General features: G+C 46.3%; 1 protein-coding gene across 3 annotated transcripts in view; it reads right to left on the reverse strand.

Moving 5' to 3' along the window:
• The window catches only part of CBFA2T3 (CBFA2/RUNX1 partner transcriptional co-repressor 3), a 364,941-nt gene that overhangs the window by 47,059 nt on the left and 290,632 nt on the right, over nucleotides 1-27,250 (reverse strand). For all 3 annotated transcript variants that reach the window (XM_078670370.1, XM_078670372.1, XM_078670371.1), the window contains exon 2: nucleotides 7,538-7,684. In XM_078670370.1, coding sequence (XP_078526496.1) covers nucleotides 7,538-7,684 — 147 coding nt within the window. The remainder of the gene's footprint in view (nucleotides 1-7,537; nucleotides 7,685-27,250) is intronic.

Below are 27,250 nucleotides of genomic sequence, written 5' to 3' on the forward strand. Positions count from 1 at the left end.
AGACACAATGCTTGCTGCACTTCAATGGCAGTCTCTACCATCTTCCTGTGCCTTTAAGTAAACAAATACAAAATAGCTAATTGTCTTGATTTGGAATTACATATATATAGTGCTTACTTCCCATGTGATGGGGAAAATGCACAAAATAAATGTTAAAAAGGTAAGAAAGAAATGTAATCCAAAATCAGCAGCTCAGGTGGTTAGGCCACATCTCATTAATTAGTAATAGTGTCAGTGGCTGCTAGTGATCTTTGAAAGTGGAGGGGAGTAATACCCCTAGGAGTTCCCCCTATTATTTTTGAAATTTGCCTCACTCATACTCACTCTCTGTCACATTTAGCACCAGATTAACAAACATTTTGTGCTGGGTTTGAGTCTCAAAACAGGTGCAAACCTTTTCAAAATGTGTTTTTTAATCTACTTTCCAGTGCAAACCTTGTTTTGGCTGTAAAGTTGCCTGACAGTAATGCAAAGCAGTGCAAAGCGCTGCTTTGATTTACTCTGTGTCAAGTGGGTGTTCTATGGGTGGTACATGGGCGGTCCCATGGAACCACCCATGGTTTTTGACACAAAGCCCTATATACTAACAACAGTAGACAGGGTTATGCAACAAAAAATGATGCCACTTGAAAGCTGGCGTTAAAAAGGAGAGATGCTTTTATTTTTCATAACTTTTCCCACTTTGCATGTGTACTACACTGTACGGCACACATCCGAAGTAGGAAACATTTTAAAGGTATACAAAGCATAGTATTTTGAGCTGGAAGGGCAAAAGTACAAAACCTATGCGAAGACTCAAACAGACATCTGTGCACAATGGTGCAAAGGTGTCCGTGTGGTGCTTGGCAGCCTAATTGTGGGCCAGCAATACGGAGAGTACCATATGTTTGAGGATATGGTGCTTTCCGGCTTTCTCCCGCTCACGCGATGCAGCAACTTTGGTTGCTGTTCTGCGTTGTGCGAAAGTTTTGATGATCTGGGCATCAGTCTCTTTCCCCTCACTCAGTCAAACTCACATTCTCTTACTTGATCATTCATACTTATTCCTACTCACTGTTACTCGTACACAGATGTACTCATACTCACTGGTTCTCATTCTCACTTGCTAACTCACTTAAACACTCTGGGCCCGGGTGCAACTGCACCTGCTGCATCATTGATAGATACACCCCTAACTCACTTCCCCTCCCTCACACAACCTCCAATCAATCACTCGTTCTAACACACTCCTTCTCCTTCACTCACTCCCTCATACTCCCTTTCACCTACTCACAAACGTTCAAACACAGATTTTCACTTTCACTCTCATTGAAACAAGTTCTTACGCTGGGAGAAGTAGGTTCTTGTGCAAAAAGAGACAGTGGAAACAGACATCCTCCTCTTGTAGAGATGAACTCACTCTTCTGCAGACAGAGCTGAACTCCAGCCCAGATGCAGCCAAGTCCCTGCATACGTAGGGCCGAACCCATGAACAGCTGGAGAAGAGAGCGTGAATCCATATGTAATTTATTTATTTGGGACGAAGAGGAGTTCCTGCATGCATAATGCTGCAGCCCTGGTCAGGCAGAGCTGAGGTCTTCCAAGTATGCAGCTGAGCTGCCCTGTAGACAGTGCTGAGCCCCATGCGCAGACACAGACAGAGGTGTGCCCGTTCACAGGCAGGTGTGAGCTCTTTCAGCCTTCATTCTTATAAGGTAAAACCCGAGGTTCTGTGGGGATTGAAAAAACAGGCCCAGCTAATATTTTGGGAGAGTATCATGCCTCTCACCTGGGTTAATCTTGCACACATAGCCGGTTTCGGATATGGAGTCAAGGGGAGAAAGTGGGAGTGAGGATCAGGGCCGGACTGGCTTTAGCAGGCACCGGGCATTTCCCCGATGGACCACCAGGGTTGGGGGCCGGTTTTGGGACCCCGGGCCGTTTTTGTTTCTTGGGGCCAGCAATATCGGACCCCTGTAACAAAATCGACCGAAACCGGTCCTAGCAAACAGCTCACCTGCACCCCCCCCCCCCCCCCCCCCCCCGCAAGGGCTCCCACTCCCCCTGCCGAGCAGTTTGCCAGGGCCTGTTTCGGTTCCCAGTCCGGCCCTGGTGAGGATGTCAGTGAGAGAAGCGATTGAAGAGAGAAAGAGTGAAGGTAGACCGTAGTGCAAGGAAATTAAGCATGTGCTAAAATATGGACCAAAAAGTGAGAAAGAGATAAAGAAATGAGAGGAGAGTGTGGCAGATGGAAAAGAACAGAGACTACGAGTGAAACAGGAGATGCCACAGAGATGTTTGAACAGCCAAGTTTTCAGTTTCTTGCGGTGCTCAAGTATGAGAAGGCAGCTCTAATTTCGGGGGCAGGTTGTTCCAGGCTTCGGGCACGAGGTAGGAGAAAGTAAGAAGGTTGATTCTGGTTCTGTATACAGGGAATTTTTGCGAGCAGGAGTCTGGCTCAGCACGTTGACTAAAGTAAACTTTACAGCACTTTTCCCCCCATTCTTTTGCTTCCTTCATCAGAAGTATGCCTTTCACTGTGTCACTGGGCAGTGCTGGTGCTGGCTGTGGATGGTGCTGATAGCAAGCTCCAAAAGAGCATTTTGGTCACCAGCACACTTTAAAAAAAAAAGCAAATTAAGCACTGGGTTAGAGTGAAGGTGTTGCACATGTGACAGATCCACTTGTCAGCTATGTTTTAGAATTGTAAAAAGTGACCTAGTCGAATTCAAAGTTGTGTTTCACGTGGAATATCAAATGCAAACCCTTCACATACTTACGAGTGTGGTGTTTTATAAATTCCCTTCTCTGGCTTATATACAATCGGCAAACTTTAAAGTGAGTAAATGGAGGAGAAAAGCAAAAAGCTTGTGGGGGCAGCTCAACATCAGTGGTGAAATAGGAGGGATTTCTTGCAGGATCCTCTGTTAGTGCACGTGCGCTAATCATTAATATATGGTTTGGTCACCACAAAGAAAAGGAAGGACTCCAATCATGATCCCCTCAGTGGATAAAAGCTCTGCATACTCCTGTCGTGTCGCCTTGCCTGACCCTGATGTTGGGACAGGGCAGGCGGAGGCGGAAGGGGCGGGACAGGAAGGGAGGAGAGAAAAGGCAGTATGGTGATGGCACAGGAGAAATAAAGAAGTGCCATACCGAGCTCCGAAGTCGAGTCTTCCTTGGGGGGGGGGGGGGGAGGGGGGGCAGTGGCCAAAACAACTCCCCTACTCTGCATGTTGTACCTTCCATCTTCCTGCGAGAGAGCACCTGACATCTACTCAGTGAAGAAGATGAGCTCTTCACTGGCTGAGCGTGCAGGTTTTCTTCACTGGCGAGGGCTACCGGAGTCCACTGAGGAGGTGTGCAGCAGGGTTATCGGCATTCACACTATCTCACATACCTGGGTCTACTCACAGGTCTCCTGCTATCTCATTCTAATCCTGCAGCGGTGTCATCTGCTGCCAATGCTCACCATAGCTAGCAAAAGATTCAATTTTTACACAGCTTCAGCTACTTAACTATTGTGGCTGCCAACTCTTAATTGGCATGATGAATTTCTGCTGCAGTATGCATCTGGTCCAACATACTTTAATTTGGCAAGAAACAAGTTTGACTTAAGCGTAAGCGTGTAGTTTAAAAAAAAAAAAAAAAAAAGAAAATGAACCTAGAGCTAACAAAATGGGAACTGGTGGTACAGGTGTAATTTAGGATATTGCCTCACTCCTCTCACAGCATTGCATAGCCATTTTAATTTTTTTGAGGAGTCATTACATCTTTGAGTAAAAATGCATGCATTTCATGTTTTGGTACTTGAATTGCACAAAAAGCAGTGGTATAAAACCCATATAGTAAAAGGAATTATGAGATATGGAAAATATTTCATGGTTAAGTGTAAAATACCAATTTTGCCGTCAAAATTTTAGTCCCCAAACCACTGCGCAGAGGTTTTACATTGGCCAGGCTGCTAGGATATGCAGATTGGAGGATCAAGGTTATCAAAATGATGCCGCAAAAATGCAATATATGTTGCACTATATGTGGTATTATTTTCATCCACTCGAACTAGAAATAATTTTGGTGAAATCGGCATATTTCGGAAAGGAGGTGGCAAATTCAGTAAATCCATAACTATGCTATAAACTCTGCAACCGCAGATTCACATAAATCCACTGATCTCACTGTTGCCTGCTATTTTATCAAGGACTTATTTATGACAGGGAAACCAAATCTCAGCGTTTCATTCCAATCAATGGACATTGTTAGCTGCACTTTGAATAAAACAGCTTGTAATATAAAAAAAACTACATAATGCGTACTTTGTCATCGCCATCTCAGACTTCCGGTGACATTTACAAACCAAAGGGCCAAAGATCTCACTAGAACCCTTCAATGATAGTCATGGACCAGATTACACAGTTACCCGTTAAGCATCCTCTCTATGTAGTGAACTTTAAACCATCGTGTAGATGCAAATATATAAAACTTAACCTTAAACATGAGAAAACTCATTTAGGTGCAGCACATGTATAAAACAGAAATACCAAATAATTTACATTCACTCGACTCATTAGACAAGGAGTACACAGACGACTTGCCTAATGAATAATAATTAGCCATGTTGCTATGTGCAACCCCCAGTGAATGGCTAGAAACATGGGGATGGTGACCTAAAATTAACAACAGACCATCCATCAGCCCTATGCTTGCATTACCAAATGGGAAACCCTAAAGAACAGTTTAGCATTTATGAATCAGTTACCATCTCCTTTGAGGTGTCAGTAACTTATCAATGATGCTGGATGTGTCATGGATTACCAGTTAGAGATGCATTCAGTCTGGGGCACAGGGAGGTGACCAGACATGCAGAGGGCAGTCTAGTCTACACCTGAGACACAAAAATGTGACCACATATGCAGAAGGGAGCATTGAGGAGAGCACCAGTGCTCGGGCGCCTTGACGCCCGATGGGCTAAGTTGCGCTATATAAGTTTATTTCATTCATTCATATGTGTTACAGATTGCAAGTTAGAGATGTATTCAGTCTGGGGCACAGGGAGGAGACCAGACATTCAAAAGGTAGCACAGCTCTGTATCTCGGAGTGGATGTAATGCAGCACTATCAGTGCAGTATTTATTCTGATTCCAGGAAGGTGACATGTCATGCAGAAGGGGAGGACAGAGGAGGAGTTGCAGGCAGTCTGAGGCGCAGTGACATGTCGCAGAGCACACACCTGGGGCAAGATCTGGCTGACATTGTGAAGGGGAGTCGATCAGCAGAAGGGGAAGGATGTAATAAATAGTTATTTTTAGATGATTCTTGGCAGAGAATCTGGGAAAAGCAAGACTGCAGCCTGGATCTGAAGGTTGTCAGCCACCCAGGGCCCCAAGAGGGAGAGCCACTGTTGGTTGGGGGTGCTTTAGCAGTAGGTCCCATGCGCCCCCTACCAGGCAAAAGTCATTTCCAGTGGTTTCATAGGTCACCAAAATAGTCAAATAAGTTCAGAGAAAGTGACCAATATTCTAGAAGGACATGAAGAAGCATGCTTAAAGGAATGAGAACTAGCACAACACTATGAATACATTCAGATGTTGATTTGTGCCTCTGCTCAACCTAAAGTGTTTTGTGGGCTAGGCCAGGGGTCTTCAAACTGGGGCCTAAAGTGATCCGAGGGGGTTGGCGGGAGGATAGTTGCGAGGCTCTGGCCAAAAGAAGCAGTGCTTTCTTTTCAGCTAGAAAGTAAGCCACTCTGTGATCGGCCATCTCTAACACCTTTTGTCATTTCTATCCTGGCTGGGAGAAGGATTCACAAGGTGAGGGACTCCACATATTCTTCAAAAACCCCACCCCGATTTCTAATAATCACACTGTGGATACTTTTACACGTCAGTAAGGCTTGCCTGACCAGAATAGTATGTTTGCCAGTCATCTATTTGATAGCATTTTTAGAACAGAACTTAACTGCAATGTTTAGATAAGTCTAGACATATTTATACATTGCCAATTTAGTAGAATTTTTGTGAAAAATTCTATGGAGGGCCCTGATGACTTTTTACTCAGTGTCGCAACATTAAAAAGATGGAAGACCACGGGGTAGGCACCAAAAGATATAGACCCCCGATCTCCACCTGCCCACCTACCAGAAGAGAAGGGGAAAGCGAGAACAGACTGCTGCAGGAAGGGCAAGAGCTCCAGGCGTAAAACCGGAACGGGCAGAATAGACTCTGGAACAGATACACTGATTGGACCGTGATGTAGGAAGGGGGGTGCGGTGGGTGCGGGCCGCCATGAAGACTATGTCACTGAGTGGGATGACAAAATGGCAAAATTCTGTTCCCCCAGCGCTCACCTGCCGTCTTCAGTGTGCCACTGTCGCAGGGCGGCAATCTGTGGATTCGCCAGCAGCCCCCCTTCAAGGAATCCTGTCGCGGGGCGGCACACATAGGTACCATTGTCTATGTGCGTGCATGTGTATCTCTGGGCCAGTCCGTGTATGTATGTTTGCTTATGTACGTTTTTGTGCGTCTACGTCTGTGTGTGTGGCTGCATATGTGTATGCCCTATGCTTTTATGGATACAATGCTATCCGAGTAAAGTGTTTTGAACCTTGTGTGTGTCTGTGTTCGCCAGTGTGTCCGTGAATATGCCTGTCTATGTCCATGTTCCCAGTCTGTGTGTGTCTTTTTTCTATTACACTAGCCCAAGTGTTATTTCAATGCCATCAACCCCTCAGTCCTAATAATGTCTCCTCTCTGAGTACATAATCTTTCTATGCCACCTGTTCGTGTCATATTTCTATGCCCCCAGTTTGCACGCCGTCTTTTAATGCTACCAATCACTCTGTGTGTTCTTCCTAAGCTATCAACAAGGGTGCCATATTTCTGTGTCGCTAAACTGTGTGTTTTGCTTCAATGCCTCGGGTCCCTATGTCTCCGCACTATAGCACATGACTGCCAATTAATGCTTCGCCCCACTCTCCCCAACCCCTACTGGCTTATCCCCACCCCAACATTCCTTGCGCTTATAAGTCAATCTCTCTACTCCCAGCTCACCTCCCTCTAGGGGCGGCAGAACATAGGTCCGGACACCAAAATAAAATTGGGCCTCATTAGTGAAACATACATCTGGAAAATGTAGCCCACATGTGCAAACTGGGGTAGATTTGAACTTGTAAAAACACACTGTAAATTTGTTTAGCCAGTAAGAGTAGACAATGCATTTATACTTGCTACAGGCAAGGTTTGTGGCGATATGAGAGAAATCAACAGTAAAATCGGCCCACAAACCGCAAAAAAACTGCCACACACTTACCAGTCAGACCAGCCCTGACGACCGTGCCGTCTTAATGCATGGGCATGCTGGGCAGTTGCCAGAGGGCCCCATGCTAATCTAGAATGTATATAAAGGTGGCTCCTCCGCAGAGTGGAGTGTAGGCAGGGCCTGGTGCACTGCTTTGCCCGGGGGCCTATAATGCTGTTAAGACGGCCCTGCCTAACGGCACTGTCAGATTGCTCTATAGACCAGCCTGGCCCTGCCTCCCTCATCCCCTGATGACACTTACTTGTGTTTGGTGTGAAGTTGGGAATGCGGCTCACTCCCTGAGTGACGGCTGGTGGTGGAGGTGGCATGTTGGGTGGCGTCGATCTGGTCTGAGTCTTCACGTCCGCGGGTGAGTCTGGCATCGTTGCAGCCTTCTTCTCTGCACTGTCTGAAAGAATCAGGAGATATGTATTATGCAGCATCAGTGCATCAAATGAGATAGTATTATTACTGTTTAGAGCGCTTACAAGCGACATACATGCATAACAAAGCAATAAATTAATCAAATTATATCACAATGCACACATACGTAATGTAACACTTTAACTAGGATGCACCACATAATGTCATTTCAACTCAACTTTAAAAAAACACACCCCAAAAAATTAAGCAAACTATGCATTTCAAAATATCTTTTTTTTTTACAATATCTAGGCATATAGGACCAACATTCAAAACCTTAAAATATAATTTCAAAATATTTAGCTGGCTAGATCCCTCGCTTCTTCAGCTTTCTGCCCGAAATAGTTTACCTGTGGTCCAAAGTGCATAGAGAGACTCCCACTTCACATAGCTTGTTACCCAGGTCTGACCCACAATGCCATCTATATATAAAACATTGTCCAGGACCCATCTCACAACGCACAAGCACATAAACCAATTCCCAAGACACATCCCAAAGAAATGATCATATCCATGTACATGAGATGTTATCCAGGGTTTGTCTCCAGGACCCAGCCTACAGTCATGTTCCAGGAGACATCACTCAGTGGGCATCTTGGTCACTTGCTGTCCAGTGTCCATCCCAGGTTGGCCACTCACAAAACATGCTAATTTCAGGATTCAACAGCAAGTGGAAAACAATGTAACATGCTGTCCAGCGTCCATCATACAATGCCATTAACAAGGGTGCATCCAACAATGAGCACACAAACAAAACGTTAAGGATTAATCCTATTGTAGGGCTCTACAGAAATCATTGTCCAGGATGTGTCTAACAATGGCCATTACTTTAACACATTATCCGGGGACCAAGCATTAAACCATGATCCATCCAACAGTGAACTCATACATAAACTGTCCACGACTCACCCTACACCTGTTTTCTACGTACGACACTGTCCAGGACCCATCCCACAATGTCCATCTTTGTAAAGTGTTGGCCAGGATCCATTTCACAATGTACGTATACACACGTTGTGCAGGGTTGAAAAAGTATCACAGAACCTTTAATTTCTAGAACTGAGTGACAGTAAGGACGAACGAAGAGACACAGAGTGTTACACTTCTAGAACTGAATGGCTGTGTAAGGAGAGGTGAAGTAATGTAATTCGCCTTGGATTGTTAAGTAGAACACGCTTTATATGACTGGTGTTATTTATATAATTAATAAAGTACCCCCTGCCGTACATTAGAAGGATATTTCAGATCACAGAGGTGTTCCATCACTATATAGAGGAACAAAGACGAACTTTGAGTTCCTTTATAAGGTTAAGGAACTCCAAGATGACTTGCAATATCCTTATCATGTACACCAGGATGTACTTTACCCCATATAATACATAGTCACACCATCACTTTTCCCACAGACCACTTAAAACCTTGGTACATAGCTCTTTCATATGAAAAATCAAGCATATTTGCAAACATGAAGATTAAAAATAAAACCTCTAGTGCAAAATTAAACACATTAAAAACCTGTTAGTTATTTGTTGCAAACAGACATTAGAAATAGTCCAATAGAACCAAAAAAGCTACACACTAGCTCAGAATGTGTAGATACATGCAGGAAGATTCTAACTTTTCTCTATCTAATGACTGTAAATAATTAATCTGTTCTCTGCTTGTCATTGTGTAAATTAAAAAATAGAGCAGAAGAAAGAAAAGCAACTATCTGTTTTCGTTGCTTTAAACAGCTGCTTTAATTATGCTCCGTGTCCTCACCTGCCTTTCGCCTCGACTGCTCGAGATCGGCCATCTTTTCTTTATAATTGTCGACTGGGTGCATCACAAATCACCAATTACAAAGAAATTTGAGACTTGCGTTTCTACAGCGACTCCGCAATCCCATGTGCTATATAGCGCTTTCAGATAGAAGGGGATTCCAATAAGCAATGGTTAAGGAGGAAAAGCCTTGGGCTTGTCTTGCTTTTCCCTAAAACTCAGAAATCAAAAGTCAGTTGTTCTAACTTAGCCTGTGCCGTCTGCGTACAGTACCTGTACTACGAGTGAGCTGTGGGTATGCAGTTGGTGTGCCATGCATTCACGGCGAGCTGTCTGTCCCTAATCTTTCAGAAGCCACGCATGATCATAGTTCGAATCAAACCACAGGCCTCGTGAACAGAAGCAGTGTTCGTGGCCTTTCCGGCCTCTGCTCTGATGCGCGCGCGCTGTAAATCTTTCACTGTGGCATTTTGAAGTAATGCGCGTTATCCATGTGGGTTGATACCGCCTATCAGCTGCCATTTGTCAGTCTTTGGTGAAGCTCCCAGCCGGCGATAAAAGTCACTTTTCATAACCGCCAGAGATATATTATTGGTTTGTGCTGGGAAGGGTGCACATGGATGCTGTGAGGCAGGAGAGGGCAAGCGTGGGCCGAGGGGGGCACAGGAACTCACCCAGGGCACATCAGCGTCACCGCGAGGTCTCCCGCCAAAAACAAAACACAACTAGTTCTTCCGTCCTGTGAGTAGAAGGGGTGAGTCTCTGTGCACATCTGCTGAGGAAGGGGTTCAGTACATATCTACAGAAGGGGCGACTCTATGCACAACTGCATAGAGAGGGATTTTGTACGCATCTACAGAAGGACTGAGTCCATGCTTCTCTGCAACCGATGGAAATCTGTCCAGATCTGCAGAATGGGCGAGTCTATGCATATTAGCATAAGATGGGATTCTTTCCATCTCTGCAGAAGGGGTGATTCTATGAATGTTTGCCCAAGATGGAATTCTGTCCATAGCTGTAGAAGCAACGAGTCTATGCATATCTTTGTAAGGAGGGTCCCTGTCCATATCTGCTGAAAAGGTAAGTATGTGCATAACTGCATAGGGGATTCTGTCCAGATCTGTAGCAGGTGTGAGTTTATATATATCTTTGTGAGGAGGGATCCAGTCCTTGTCTGTTGAAGAGGTGGCTCTTTGCATAAGAAGGGATTTTGTCCATGTCTGCAGAAGGGGTGAGTCTATGCATAACTTTTAAGGGAAGATTCATACCCACAGTCTCATTTCCATTGTTATTATCCAACCCTATAGGGCACCAACTGGTGTCACTTTCTCTCAGCCAGGTGATGGATTTCGGCCTCAATGTCTACTTAAAACCTCAGCCCCTCTGCTGAGGCTGAGATTTTATTGCAGGTGTGTTGGTGGCTTTGTGTGATAATTTGGCGTTGGTGGCTTTGATTGAATGTGCAGATGTTGACATGTGATAGGAAGCACTGGTGCTTTAGGTGATGCGTAGTCGCCGCTTTACTGCCTATGTGTGATGTGCAAGAGTTGGTAGCTTTGGAAGGCATCCAGCAGTTAAAGGATTTGGTGATTTGTGGTAAGTGGTGGATTTGAGTGACATGCAGCAGCTAAGCTGAAGGCTATGGTTTATATGCAAACACTGGTGACTCTGCATGGTACGCAAGAGCTGTTGGTTTTGTGCGATATACTGGCATTGGTGGCTTTCTGTGATATATGGTAGGCATAAATGGCTTTCTGTGATATGCAAGCATTGGTGGCTGTGTGATATGCAGGCTTGGGTGTAATATGCAGGCATTGATGACTGTGTGATATGCCGGAGACGGTGACTGTGTGATACATATTAGTTCTTGTCATTGTGACATAAGTAAGTATGAGTGAGCTTTGTTCGATTTGTAGGCATTGCAGCTTTCATGTCATATACACGACTTTGTGGCTTTGGATGATATGCAGCAAGCATTGCTGGATTGGTTATGTGATGTTGGAGGGGGTAGTTTTTTATGATAAGCAAGAGTTGGTGGTTTTGTGTGATATGAAGCAGGCGTTGGTGGCTTTGGTAACGTACCGGTGTTTGTGGCTTTCTGCGACGTGTAGGAGGAGGTGGCTTTGTGTGGGATGCAGTTGTTGGTATGTACGTAGGAGTTTGTGGTTTTGTTTGGTTTGCAGCAGTCATTGAAGGCTCGGGTAATATACAGGACTTGGTGACTTTGTGCGACATGCAAAAGGTGTTGGTTGCTTTGTGTGATAGCAAAACAACCAACTGGCGGTTGCATATCACACAAAGCAACCAACACCTACATATCACACAGCAAAACAACCAACGGGTTGTTGCATGTGCGAAATGTAGGTGTTGGTAGTTTTGTATGATATGCAAGAGTTGGTGCCCTTGAGTCATATGTAGGAGGTGGTGGCTTTGTGTGTTGTGCAGTCACTGATGGCTTTCTGAATATGTAGGAGTTATATGCAGTAAACGTTGGTGGCTAGGGCGATATGAAGGTGCTGGTGGTTTTGTGCGATATGCAGATAATGGTGGCTTTGTTTTGGTAATATACAGGCGTTGGTGACTTTGTGTTATATTAGGTTTTGGTGGCTTTGTTGATATACAGTGTGGGTGGTTTTGGTGAAAAGCTGGTGTTGGTGGCTTTGCTGATATTCCGGTGTTGGCGTCTTGTCTGATACACAGGCATTGGTGTCTGGTGATATGCAGGCGATGATGGCTTTGTATTATATGCAGGTGACTTTGGTAATATGCAAGCATTTGTGGTATACAGGTGTAGGTAGCTTTGAATGATATCCACACGTAGGTGGCTTTGGTGGTGTGACAGCGTGGTGGTTTGGGTGCTGGTGGCTTTGTGTGATAAGCAGGTGTTGGTGACTCTGGGGAGATGCAAGCGCTGGTGGCTTTGGTGGCACACAGGAGTGGGTGGCTTTGAATGATATGCCAGCGTTGGTGGCTTTGTATGATAAGCAGTAGTTGGTGGCCTTGGTGCAATGCATGCGGGGTGGGTTTGGTGATATGCAGTCGTTGGTGGCTTTGTTGGTGTGATAGCGTGGTGGTTTTGGTGTATACAGATGCTAGTGGCTTTGAATGATATGCCAGCATTTCTGGCCTTGGTGCTATGCACATGTGGTGGTTTTGGTGCTATGCAGGCGCTGGTGGCTTTGTATGATAAGCAATAGTTGGTGGCTTTGGGGATATGCAAGCGTTGGTGGCTTTGGTGGTGTGACAGCGTGGTGGTTTTGGTGTATACACGTGCTAGTGGCTTTGAATGATATGCCAGCATTGGTGGCCTTGGTGCTATGCACATGTGGTGGTTTTGTTGCTATGCAGGCTCTGGTGGCTTTGTATGATAAGCAATAGTTGGTGGCTTTGGGGATATGCAAGCGTTGGTGGCTTTGGTGGTGTGATAGCATGGTGGTTTTGGTGCTATAGGCTTTGAATGATAAGCAGTAGTTGGTGACTTTGGGGATATGCACACGTAGGTGGCTTTGGTGGTGTGATAGCATGGTGGTTTTTGTGCTATAGGCTTTGAATGATTAGCAGTAGTTGGTGACTTTGGGGATATGCACACGTAGGTGGCTTTGGTGGTGTGATAGCCTGGTGGTTTTGGTGCTATGCAATCGCTGGTGGCTTTGGTGGTATACAGGAGTGGGTGGCTTTGAATGATATGTCAGTGTTGGTATCTTTGTATGATAAGCAGTAGTGTGTGCCCTTGGTGCTATGCACGTGTAGTGGTTTTGGTGCTATACAGGTGCTAGTGGCTTTGAATGATAAGCAGTAGTTGGTGACTTTGGGTATCTGCAAGCTTTGGTGGCTTTGGGGATATGCAGGCATTGGTGGCTTTGGTAGTGCGCAGGCGCTGGTGATTTGTGCGAGGCGCAGCAGGAGCCGGAGGGGAGATGGATAAGGCACATGCACACTAAGCAAGCGTACACGAGACACCTGCTGCTCTGCTCAGCTGCAGGCAGGCCACACTCCTTGCTAAGGACGTTGCGGCTGATTGAGTCTCACTTGTGCTACCGCAGCTGTGAGGATCTGTCCAACCTCACGTCCGGGTTGAGGGCCAAAAACCATAAGAGCCAGACCCTGAGCGCCCTTTAGAGATGCTGCTGCCTGCCGAGGATCAAAGGGGCAGCAGGCAGTATCCCGGCCTACCAATCAGATATCCTGGGCGCATTATTAATCCGGCACGACTGCTGTACGATTGATTAAGCCGCTGAGACATCTCACTGTCAACTCTAAATAGAGTTGCGATCTTCTCCCAAAAATATCTCCCCTCAGGCCAAGGCCAACCAGAACACAGCTGACCTTTCCTGTGAGTGGCAGAAGGGCTCCATCTGGTGCCCCTGGGGTACGGCCCTACAAACTGAGTCATAATATGTTAACATGCATAGCCCCAAGTCCAGAGCTCCTAAATCTTTCCACTTTTTCTCCTTGAACGCCTCCCCCATAAACCCTGCAGTGTTGTTCTGCCAGTAGCAGCTTCACCCGAAGGCCAGCTTTCATGCTCGACCTGGCAGAGATATATTCTGATCTGCCACAGAGCCCCCTGAGAGCCATCTTTCAGCCCCATGGAGTACTCTCCCTGGAACATTAAAGGTGTTTGCATTTGTATTAATAGGCAGGACACATACAGCCATTTTTTCGTACTCCAAGTAAGTCAAGTTCACTGATCGCATACTTAAAATTCGATGCGTTCCCCCCGAATATTACCTTTTTATCCCTTACCTCGGCGGTTCTTAACCTTTTTACTTCTGAGGAGCCCCCATTGAATCATTACTGCAGTCTGGGGACCACCAATGAGACAATTTTTTGTTTTTTTTTGTTTTATATAGCGCAAACTAGACCCGAGACATTGGGTATCAGAGCGCTTTACATGGCACCAGTTTCGTTACAGAAGGACACATTCATTTTGGTTAGGCAGGGGGAGATGAAGTTATTTGCCCAGAATCATAGGATGTTGAGTGTCATTGTGGAGACTCCAACCCGGTTCCCGAGCTTCGAGGCCGACCGCTCTAGCCGTAAGGCTACATCCTCTCCCCAAATTATTGAAAACGGGGGACCCTGGCCTAAGCAATTTTTAAGATTTTAACCTCAAAACAATGCACAAAGACATAGAAACAAGTATACACCAAAGTAATTCTCAAATACTGACTTTTTTTTAATTTACAATCAAATATTGAAAAAGTTTTTAAATTTTCAATGTTGCTTCTTTATTGGTAATACAGTATTCATTTTAATTCATGAATAACATAATTTATTTTTGTAAAAACAGTTACAGACCTCCTGCGTAGGCCTCGCGGACCCCAATAGGTCCTCGGCCCATTGGTTAAAAACCACACCCCTACCTTGTTTGTGGGTGTGGACAAGCTAAGTTCATACAAGAAGGAATTCCCGCTAGCGGCTATTAAGGTCTAGGATTGTGCTTCTCGCCCTTCCCCATCTTTAAGTATTGTTTTGTGTTTTAGGACTGCATTTGCATGGATCCCCACTGAAGAACCAGTGGTGTATGTGACGCAGTTCACATTCATTAGCAGGGCACTATTGTTATGTGCCATTGTGCTCTTTCCCACATCCCGCCTGCTCAAGAAATTGTTTTATAGAACTCAGGTCTGCAAAGATCCTACTGCTCCACATGGACTGGTAGCCCAGAGCTCCGAGTAAGTGTTGCCTTATATTAGAGCAAAGCAAGCACAAGGAGATGATGGACGGAGCGCTGAAGCTTTTCAGACACTCACCCCCTAGTCACAGTTCTGGGTTGAATCCAACATCATTCTTTAGCTCACTTCGCCACCCCAGCTATATGCAAATCCTAGGATGCTTGTTTCCAGTCCAGGGAGGACCTGGCCTGGCAGTTCGGCTGGACTGTTCCCATTGGGAGCAGGGTCAAGACTGATTTGCATATGGCTGGGTCCAAACTGGAATGGCATGGTGAGCAAAAAAACGATGAATTTAGGCCCAGATCTCTTTACTGGGGTGAATGTATGACATTGTTCTGCATTCTGTCCATCAATTGTTCTTTTTGCATTTATTTTAGAGCTAGGCCCCTGTCCTTCTCCCCAACAACTGTACAGACACAGGACACACACGCCCACTGCTTCAAAGCGTTATTGACTTTAAACTTGGCCTCGAGGCCTTGTGTTGGTACTTTCAGGTCATTGTGGAGCTGCATGCAGCTTGTCCACCTCCAGGTGAGGGCAACCGGGGAAGATGTTCTACCTGTAAGCAGGAGGGTGCTTTAAAATTGAATGACAAGAGAATTCGCGAATGGTTAAAAGTTAGACAGGTTTGCAGCAGTGGAGGTGCATGAAGACGAAGGTGGATGCTTGTGGCGGACTCTTGCATGCTCTACCCGCGCCTCTCATATGGTTATCCCATCAGTGGTGGTGTGCTTCCCTAGAATGGCCTCCACGAGGAACGCCTGTCTGTGATCACCCTCCCTGGCTGGAGCCTGCAACACCCCAAGCCCTCGGAGACACCGTACGTGCCAGCTGGCTGGGCCCGCTGCCCATTGCTGGTCTCGCAGCCAGAACCTGGCTCTGAATGGCCGTAAAACCAGGCTGGAGGTACTTGGGGAAGTCGCTCAGCAGAGGGCTAATGCTTTCCCAGACAGTGGCCGCCTTATCCATAACAACCCGCGCCCACCCTCTTTCCAAGCTCGCACGGGGGTCCACTTCCTCGTCTGGTTCCTGAAGCAGACAAGGGTTTGTTGTATTGTGGGATGTTGCTTGGATCTTGGCCAGTTGTGAATATCTATCATTTGCCTTCATTCCTTGTCTTTCGTCCAGTGTGCGCGTGCTAGCGCCTTTGAAAGCAAGCAGTACCTTGCAATCACCATTGGTGAGAGCACAGGGGTTGCCCGGCATGTTGTGACTGACCAGGTGTCTCGGAAGAACTAAGAAAGTTCGAGAGCTGCTTATTGTAACAATCATCGCTTCGCCACTGTATCAACCAGTCTAGTGCGGTTCCCCCTCCCGAAGAGCAGGGGTTAGGGTGGAAGATGCACAATGGAAGCTAGCCTAACAAAACCTAACCTGATAGGAGCTAGCATGTAGCATGAGGAAGCAAACCTAGTGGAAGGTACACTGATGGAAACTAGCTGTAAGAAAGCTAGCCTGATAGAACGTAGCCTGAAGAAGCAAAACCTTGTGGAAGGTACGCTTATGCTGTTGGAAGCTAGCCTTATAAAAGCTAACTTGTTAGAGGGTAGCCTGAGGAAGCGAACTGGTGGCAGGAACACTGATGAAAGCTAGCTATATGAAAGCAAGCCTGATAGAAGGTAGCCTAATGAAGCAAACCTGATGGAAGCTAGCCTTACAAAAGCTAACCCCATAGAAGGTAGCCTGAAGTAGCGAACATAGTGGAAAGTACACTGATGGAAGTTAGCCTAACGAAAGCTAACCTCATAGAAGGTAGCCCAAAGAAGCAAACCTGATGGAAGCTAGCCTTACAAAAGCTAACCCCAAAGAAGGTAGGCTGAGGTAGCGAACATAGTCGAAAGTACACTTATGGAAGCTAGCCTAACAAAACCTAACCTCATAGAAGGTAGCTTGAGGTAGTGATCATAGTGGAAGGGTCACTGATGGAAGCTAGCCTTACGAAAGCTACCCTCATAGAAGGTAGCTTGAGGTAGTGGTCATCGTGGAAGGGTCACTGATGGAAGCTAGCCTTGCGAAAGCTAACCTCACAGAAGGTAGCTTGAGGTTGTGAACATGGTGGAAGGTACAATGTTGGAAGCTAATTTTTTGATCTGCAGCCTTATTGATGCTAGTGGCTCTGTGGCTAGTTTGATCGAGGCCCTCCTCGTAAAAGCTCACATTAGGGAACCTGGCCCGAAGGCAGTTTACTTAATCACATCTTACAGTGTGGAAACTAGCGTTTTGAAAGCACTCTTGGTCAAAGCCGCCCAAGCAGGAGATGGGAGAATATTTTGAAAGCCAGCTAACTGAAAATTAGCCTGGTAGAAACTAGTACACACCGGCCTGATAAAAGCTCTCTTTGTAGAAACCTGCCCACTGGGAGCTGGAATACTGGAAACTAGTCAGGTGGGAGCCAGCCTGAAGGAAGTTAGCCTAAATGACGTTAGCCTGAGGAAATTCAGCGTTATCAAACCATATCTGATAGAAACTGGTCTAGCCTAGTGAAAGCTAATCTCTTGAACGCCGGTCTGGTGGAACATTGAATGAGGGAGAACAGCCTGCTAAAGCTGAACTGATGAATCCTGCTAGAAGAGGGAAGCTATCTTGCTGGAAGCTACCTTGAAGGAATTCAACATAATTAAACGTTGCCTGATAGAATCTAGTCTGGAGGAAACTGGCCTGCTGAAAGCTAGTCTGGTTGAAGAGGAGTTGAAAGATAGCTGTCAGTGAATTCAGCCAAATAAAACCTCACCTGATGGAAGCTAGCCTCATGGAAGCTGGTACGATAGACATGGGCCTGTCTGATACCAGCCTTATAAAGCCGAAATGATGAAAGGTAACCTAGTGCAAACTGGCTAGATGGCAGCTAGCCTGATGGAAATTGGCCTGATATATATCATCCCCAGGTAAGCTAGACTGAGGGAAGCTGGCTTAAGTAACTTCAGCATAATAAACCTTGTTGAGTGGAAGCCAGCTTGGTGGAACCTGGCTAGATGGAAGCTAGCATGGCAGGATCTGGCATGATGGATGTCTGCCTGATGGAAGCTAGCCTAAGTGTATGTGGCCCAATGAAACCTCGACTGATGGAAGCTGGACTGATAAAAGTTGCCCTGATGGAATGACAACCGTATAAAGCCAACCTGATGAAATCTAGTCTGGTGGCAGCTGGCCTCAAGGAAGCTAGCCTAGTGGAGAGAAGGTAGCCTATTTGAATTCAGCACAGTGAATGTGGTTTGATGGAATTTAGTCTGGTGGAAGCTGGCCTGATGAAAGCTTGCCTGGTGGAAGCTGGCCTCAAGGAAGCTAGCCTAGTGGAGAGAAGGTAGCCTATTTGAATTCAGCACAGTGAATGTGGTTTGATGGAATTTAGTCTGGTGGAAGCTGGCCTGATGAAAGCTTACCTGGTGGAAGCTGGCCTGATGAAAGCTGGTATGATGAGTGTTAACCAGGTGAAGATGACCTGAGGGAAGCCTTCCTGGAGGAAAGTGGTCCAAAGGAGGTCAGCCTGCTAAAACTGATGTGATGAAAACTACCCTAGTGGAAACTAGCTGGATGGAAGCTAGTCCTAGGAAAGGCACCATCGTTGAGTTTGACTTGAATGTTAAGGGCATCTCATAAAGATGTCCGGAATGGATGAAGCTCTGTCTCCGCTCCTGTGTGAAATCTTGATGCGTGTCTTAAAGACGCTGCACTCCGTCCTTTACAGAGCAGACTGGGCTGGAAGCAGGTTTTATTCTCATGATCTACACCCAGCCCTAGGCACAGAATTTACAAACCAGTCCAATGTGAAATTTCAACCTTCCTCCTCCATTGATAAAGCAAACCATGACCACAAATACCAGAAGCCAGTGCGCTAAAAAATGGCAGGCCGATGACGTGGCGCCTCTTGAACGTTCCCAGGAAATTGTCATTTAAAGGGGCTCTCTGGTGAATGATGTCACAACACACACAATACGCTCAAACCCCAGCTGACATCATCGGACAAAGAAACATTCCAGAATGCCTATTGTCGGTGATTATTTTACTAAAAGAGAAGTGGCTGTGAATGGCGGCGAGAACTGGGAAAAATCCAGTCACTTGTAAACAAGAGCAGCTAAGCCTCAGTGATCATTTAGAGCCACCTGGAAGATGGGGAAATCTAATTTCTGTTAGATGGATGTACTGCTACTAGAATTAACCTAAAGCTACTACTACTAATGAGAATGGCACTAATAATATATTATTATTGGTAATGAGAATAAGAGGTTATTCGATGCTGAGCGGGCAGTGGCAGTCAGCTGTCTGCAACGCATGGGATGTGGGCCAGTCTGGAAGAGAAAGAGGCAGGGTACCAGCCTGGCCAGTCCACCCCCATCCTGCCCTGGAGGGAGCCTGGATGTTGGCTGAGGCCTCCTCTGGTTCCTCGGCTCCTGATCCTGGCACCCACCGAGGAAGCTTGCTGCTTGCAGGGTGGGTACGGAGCTTGTGAAGTGGGCGAGCTGGCACGTGGAGCAGCTCTTGAGGCTGGCACACCTGCGAGTTCCCTCTGGATGTGGTTCCCCGAGACATGGCTTTGGCAGACTGACAGGGAAAGAAGCCTCGTGTTCCTTCCCTCTCCACCCACGCAGCCCCTCTCTAACTTCCACTACTGCCACACCTCCTCCCAGCTTCCCTTTTCAATGTCAGCCCCCCCCCCGCCCTCCCCTTCAGCAGCACATCCCTTGGCAGCGCCGTGCAAAGCTGAGAAATCAATTTGCCGCTTTCTGCAGAAAAAAAAGCACCCGTGACACATTGGCTAGAATGGTAAAAGCCGCCAGCGCTGAGTGATGCGAGGGCGACGGAGCCCATGACTGGTCTGAGAGACCAGGAAGCCAGCCAAGCGCGCATTTCCAGGAGCAAGGGTGCCCAGAGTTAGAAATACCAAAAATCGGGACATTTAGCAAACATAGAAGGGCTTTACTTTTAAACCAGCCGAGGGCACAGACCGACTTAAACGACAGCGCGCATCAACACATAAACTCAGACAGAGGCACCAAGGAAGCAAATTAAAAGAAACTTTTAAACCCAGCCTCCTGGGTGTTAATTAAAGTGGGTCCTGATAAGAACTGCCAACTCGTCCTGCCCCTGAGCACATAAAAACCTGCCTCTCCCAGATTCAAGTCGCTCCTTCCTATAAGCTAAATTTGTCAAAATCTACAGGGACAGCAGGTGAAAAACCAGGACTGGCACTGCAAATCAGGGACACCTGGTCACCCTACCAACAATTCTTGTCCTGGTAGTGACGTGTGTCTGTTGGCATCTGCATCACACCAATCACACGCTTAGAAGCATCCTTTCACATGAGTCATGTATAATCTTGTCCACACACAAGCTTCATAGAAGCACATACATACGTGCATGACTGCTGGGTACACTGTAAATGTAAATTGATATGTAATGTAATGTAAATTGATACTTGTATAGCGCACTACTCACCCACAAGGGTCTCAAGGCGCTTGTACGAATACCGCTGTGGAACCCATCCTGGCTTTCCCTGTGAGGTGTCCACTCCTGGGCACCCCCAAGGTGGAGGCCAGGCATCCTTAGCGTTGTGGGGGTCGTTGTGGAGATTAAGCAAGCTATTGCCCAGAGTTGCAGAGTGGGACTCCATGATTGGAAAAGGCACCGAGGCGAGAATTATCAGGTCCCTGGAAATTTTTTATTTTTTTTAGCTCAAGACCCGCCGAGGCGGGGAATTGAGCCCTGGTCCCGGGCTAGACCTCTGCATCAGGGTCTGCCGCTCTAACCATTGAGCCACACTTCTCCACTGTGCGCGCAATCTTCCACACACGCCTTTTATTAGAAATATAGATGCATTCTAATAAAAAGATGCAACTAAAGTGAAGTTAGTTACAGTGCAAAATCGAAAAACACACTGAAATTCATCATTTACAGTAAGCTGCGCATATAGAATAATTGATGGACAGAATGAGTTGAACAGTGTCATACATTCACCCCAGTATGGCGATCTGGGCCTTAATCCGTCGTTTTTTGCTCCCCATGCCATTCCAGATTGAACCCAGCCATATGCAAATCAATCTTGACCCGGGCACGGGGCCCACGTCAGTAAGCTGCGTAAAACAACACAAGTAACAACTATGCACGTGTTTGCCCATTAACCTCCAGACAATGACACGTAAGACGACATAACTCATGACATCTAAAAAGACCCCAGTGATGACATCACTGCTATCAATAACAGATGCGGGACAATGTGTAAAGCAGAGGTGTGACCGGGAGCCCTTTTAGGGACATAAACACACTGTGCATGCCCCCCCCCCCCCAAACTATAGAATTATAATACTCATTTGCATATTGTGGATGTTAGTGATGACCCCCATCTCGGGGTCTGGGCCAGAAAGAGAAGTTTGGCCACGGGGACCGGAAGTGCCCGCTTCCCCTGGCTCTCCTTATAGACATGAGTTTGAGTGACAGGCCGGTGACAAACAACAGCTGAGAGGCGGCTGGCGGCAGCACGTGGGGCCGGACAGCAGGCCAGGCCCGGCCTGGCGACGGCTGTCACTCACTGCAGACGCTTTTTAGGGCTCAGGGATGTCCCTCTACCCCTGCCCGCTGTCCAGGGCAGCGTCCGATTGGCTACCGAGGAATGACCTTGCCAAATCCGGCCGACGCTGATATTTACACTGAGACAAGTCGCCTAAGCCTTTGAAGGGAATCAAACCCGCACCTGTTGTACAGACTCAGGCGAGTGGTGCTGCACGAGGCAAGGTCACTCCTTCAATCACTCATCAATATATTATTTCAACTTATCTCTTCTTTCATTTCTTTGTTCATGCAAACAGGAATTCATTCATCCATCTGTTAAAAAAACTCCGCATATACGAGTCCATACAACGATTCTTCCAATAATTGGGCAATCACTGGCAGGGCACCTGGATAAAAGCATTTGCGTGGCTGTGGTGTTTGCCACATAATTGTGTTTTTACCACACGTACTTTATCAACCTCTGCTGTGTAATTTAAAAAAAAAAAATTCTAGCTCAAATCACTGCCTTAAATGGGCCGGTACGGAGTACCAGCACTTTTTTATTTTGAGAGGGAGAGTACCACCTGCACTTCTCAAGAGAGACGTAATACTTTCAATTGGAGAGTACCAGCACTTCTCAGAAAAGAGCAGGTACTCTTGTACAGAGTACCTGCCAGGGGGGGCTGGTGACATTTGAAAGTGGTGGGGCGTAAACTAATTTGCATATTGCACCGCAGCGAGCGAGCCCGAACCACCTTGCATCCATCCATCCATCCATCATTCATGCATCAACCCATCCATCCACCCACCCACCCATCCTGCATCCATACATCATTCATTCATGCATCCTCCCATCCATCCACCCATCCATCCATCATCCATCCTGCATCCATTCATGCATCCACCCATCCATCCATCCATCCATCCTGCATCCATCATTCATTCATGCATCGACCCATCCATCCACCCACCCATCCATCCATCCTGCATCCATCCTGCATCCATCATTCATTCATGCATCCACCCATCCATCCACCCATCCTGCATCCATCCATCATTCATTCATGCATCCACCCATCCATCCTGCATCCATCCTGCATCCATCATTCATTCATGCATCCACCCATCCATCCTGCATCCATCCTGCATCCATCATTCATTCATGCATCCACCCACCCATCCTGCATCCATCCTGCATCCATCATTCATTCATGCATCCACCCATCCATCCACCCATCAATCCTGCATCCATCATTCATTCATGCATCCACCCACCCATCCATCCTGCATCCATCATTCATTCATGCATCCACCCATCCATACCGATATGTTGTGGGTATTAAATTGCTTAATAAATGACAATATTGGAATTAGGATTAGTAGAGGGGATCTTATGTTATCATTACACCTGTCAAATGACTGCATTGTTACTTCATTCAGTGTGTTTAAGAGTTTAGTGAAAAACGTTTTCTGCACAGGAAAATGTATGTTTATTTCGGTTTTCATACTTTTACAGACTGTCTTCCTCTGTTCTAAGTGAAATCTTTTTGTCATCTGCCTGGGGCTTCTTATCTCTGTGTTCTGGGAAGTGCGGGCGGGTTTTCTACACAGTAATATAAGGCCACAATTGTTATATGGGGCCTCCTCCTGGCATAACTTGTGGATTCACCTCACAGAGGCTGCTCACTTCCACCTAGCCTTTCAGCCTCTGCTTAGATGTATTTGTATAGTGTGTACAAGCGCACAGGCTACCCACAGACAATGGAAGCTTGTATTACAATCACAGCTTCCTTTCAAAATTTGCGAAAACTGATAATCACCCGACTCAAGGTTGACTTCAACACACTTTTTTTTAGCAGTGGGTTCCCCATCCTGCGTGAACTCAGGCGAGGTATGCGCTGTTGTGCTCAACGCCGCAGGAGGTCTGAGCTGAGACACTGCTGGTGCTGGCTTATTTCTCGGTTTCTATGTAGTGGGCCTCCTGGCGCTGAGACACTAACAGTCAGGATCAGCGCAATGTGTCTGATAGAGACAGTGCTCAGGAGCGCGTCCGGAGCTCCCGGACTTGTGTTCCCCTCTCACCCCACCTCGCCGTGGTAATAACTCAATGCCTTTTTTGAACCACCTTTTCAGTATATTTGCCACAAACACATTTCCACATGAAACACGGCACGTGTGCCCTACGCCATTGGCAGCAGAGTGGTTGAAGTGACAGGAGTTGACTGACCAGCCAATCCTGGCGCTGTATGCAGCGCCAGGATTGGCTGGGGGGGCACCATGACTCCTCGCCCAGTCGCCCTGTGTAACCCCGGGGGCTGCAGCCCGCCCCCTGGTCCTCTCTCTAAGGGGGAATTCACAGGAAAACGATCTGCGCATGAGCGGGCATGTTTGTGCCCAAAAATACACTTGCGCAGCTGCAGCAGGCCCATCCTCCCCCCCCCCCTGCGCACTCCGGGAAAGTCGGGTGTCTCCCGGTTTCCCGGCCGGCAGATAGCGCGATTTTTAAAAATAATTGTATTTGGCTTTTAGTGACGACGCGGTGGGTCCATGGGGCTTAGTGGGGCTACGCCCCTACGCCCCAATGGACGCACCGCGCCTGGTACCTGCACTTCTATTTTTCCATTTCAAGGACTGACTCGAACCTATTAACTTATTAATAAATCAAAAGCTCCACTCGCAGTGCAGCACCATGGCAAAGGTTAATGATTACTTGTCATATTCCGTTTTATTTTGTCATTGGTGCAACTTCATGTTACACCGCACTGTTTTTGAAACAGCAGATGTTTCAAAGGGTGCTCAAAATGCAGAATACCCTCTAACTATTTTTATTGTTTTTTTAAGGAGTAATATCTTGAATCATACAATCCCTCCTAGCCAGACAGTAGCATTATATACTATTCTAGCAGCCCTTGCTATCAGCCCTGCATGCCAGCATGCAACACATTTCCATTCCATGATCCTTCCTGCAATGCAGATCAACAAGACGAAAATGTGCTTACTGATGAAGTCTCAGGTGCTTAAACACTTATTTAGGGTTTAGAGTTCGGCAGAGAAGGTACTCCGTCGCAACAGAGGCGGGGTACCCTCTTCACCAAACTGAAGGTCTGCCCGTCTGATTTATAGAGAAGCAGACCGTAAGTATGTCAGCAATGGAGATTACTCCATTCCCGTCGCTGACATACTCCTCTGAGAGCCTGATGGAGTAATGGCCGTTAGTGGTTTGGTGATTCGATTACCCATCCCATTTAGAGTGGGCAGTTGAATAGCCAGTTTTCACTGCCAGATTCCATACACAATCAATATTCCGTCCTCTATAAGTCTATGTCCAATTAATTATGCTAGTAGTTCAATTACTAATGCAAATTTTTTATGTACACTTTTATGATTGCTTTTTAACAATCGAATAAAGTTATATTTGACTTGACTACTAATGCAAATGTTAGAGGAGAGCAGGGACATCCCTGTTTAGTTCCTCTCTGGATCTCCCATCTTCCAAAGATAGCTTTCCCAGTTCGTACTTGGGTGACACTACAAACGTACAGAAGGGCGACCCATCGTCGGAAGGTTCCTCCAGGAGCTCATCTCTCAAGTGATTTGTACATGAATGTCCAGTCCTCCATGTCAAAAGCCTTATGTTCATCTAAACTCACCTATGCTCTGCTCTCTCCTGTCCATTTAACATGTTGCAGAACCACAAATCCCTATCTAATATTAGCGATGGCATTGCATCGCCCAACAAATCCTGCCTGGTCCGTGTGTACCAGCATTTCAGCTGCCCTTGCCAACCATCATGCTAGAATTCTCAAGTATTTCTATGTCCACAATAATCATCAACAGCGGTCAAAAGAACCCTCGTTTCAATGGGTCTTTCCTCCTTTTGAGCAACTGTAAGAGCTTCCCAAGGTGTTTCTGGAAGTATTCACTTGGCCAGAGCCTCATTATAAATTCATGCCAAGAGGAAGCCAGCATTTCTAAGTATTCTTTAAAAAAATTCAGTCGGGAGGCCATCATTCCTGGGTGTTTTGCCAATCCCTGTGTCTTGGATTGCCCAGTTAGTCTTGAACATCTAATGGGGTGTTGATCCTCTCTTAGCTGGCCCACCAGCACAGGCATGCCTACTTCATCTAAAATTGCCTGCAACAAATGGTTATCATCAGAGCTCTGTCTAGAATATAGTGTGGCTTAGATATCCTCAAATCCATGATTATTAGAAGCCTGATCAGTGATAAAATGTCTCTGGGCCTTTTGTATGACTGCAACTGCTTGGTTACCTCTTTCACTGTTTACCAGCCAAGCCCGCATGCGGCCAGCCTTATCTACCTATTTGTGTTGTAGTTCTGTGTATATTCTGTAATCATGTTTACTGAGTCTCTCCCTTGCCTGTTCCAGATGACCTAATGCCTTGTTTTTGAATTAGTAGTACACTGTGTCTCAGCTGTCTGTCTATTAATGTCATGCCCCCCTCTAGTTGACTTATAGTAGTCAAGAGATTTCATGACTCCATACACAGTATTTATACACCTCTCTCTTATAACTTTGGAGGCTTTGCCAAGTACACCCACAGGTGCCACAGTACCTATGTTGGTTGGAAAATATTCCCTTTTAACTTCTCTAAAGTCTTCCTTGTATTGTCTATCTTGAAGCATCCTATTCTATAACCCTCATCGGGGAATTAAACTATACTGTCTACCAGTATAGATGAATTGTGACTCCTACACCTTGTAGTCCTCTGTCTTACGTAACATTTCCTACACACTGATTTACACACTTATGACTCATTGTTCATGTGTATGTGATGTAAAGTGCTTCGATGCCTTACACTGGTATGAGTGGGGCTATAAAACAAAGGAAATGCATTCACAGAGAGAGTGATAATAGAGAATTGAGGGGCACTGTTAAAGGGTGGTGGTGAGGGAATCTATGCCAGACGTAGTCATTGGGGCGCCAAAAAAAGATTGTTGCACTGGACGCCACCAGCGTTAAAGCCGGCCCTGAACTAGGGCGTAGTCTATTCTTGAGAAGGTGTCATGTGGAGGTGAATAAAATTAGCATCGCCTTGTGTCGCAGTGTCACAACCTTCATATTCTCCATGGCTGAATGGAGTTGCCATTGACAATCTACCCACTGATCTAGTAGGTGCCCTGGAGCTGTCCATGTATCTGTCCAGAGTACAACCCCCCATTTTTAAATATTACATTGCACAAATGGCACCAGTACCTACGCCACTCACTCGTAAATGACGGGTATTTTGTGTATACATACTCATCGATACCATTGGTTTCCCATTCAATGTTCCCACTTTCCGCACATATCTACCTTTGGGGTCCTGGAATATGACGTCGCCTTGAATGAGACCGAAGTGGCCATCAACAGCAAGCACCACTCATGGAGATGAAGTGAAAGCAGCAAATTAGTGTGTGTCGCCCCAATTAATCTGAAGCTTTTAGGGCTCAGTCGTTGGTAGATTGGTTTTCTGCAGCATTGTTATGTGCGCTTGTTTGTGTTTCAGGTATGGCCATATTCTTTGCCTTATAGCGGCACTATTCTATCAAATTGCCATTCAACGAAATTCTTGGTTCTTAACACCCCCACCCTCCTCACCTACCCCTCTGCCTCTCAGATACCCCGTC

Source organism: Lissotriton helveticus, chromosome 12 (assembly GCF_964261635.1).
Source record: "Lissotriton helveticus chromosome 12, aLisHel1.1, whole genome shotgun sequence".
In the NCBI taxonomy this organism is placed as follows: Eukaryota; Metazoa; Chordata; class Amphibia; order Caudata; family Salamandridae; genus Lissotriton; species Lissotriton helveticus.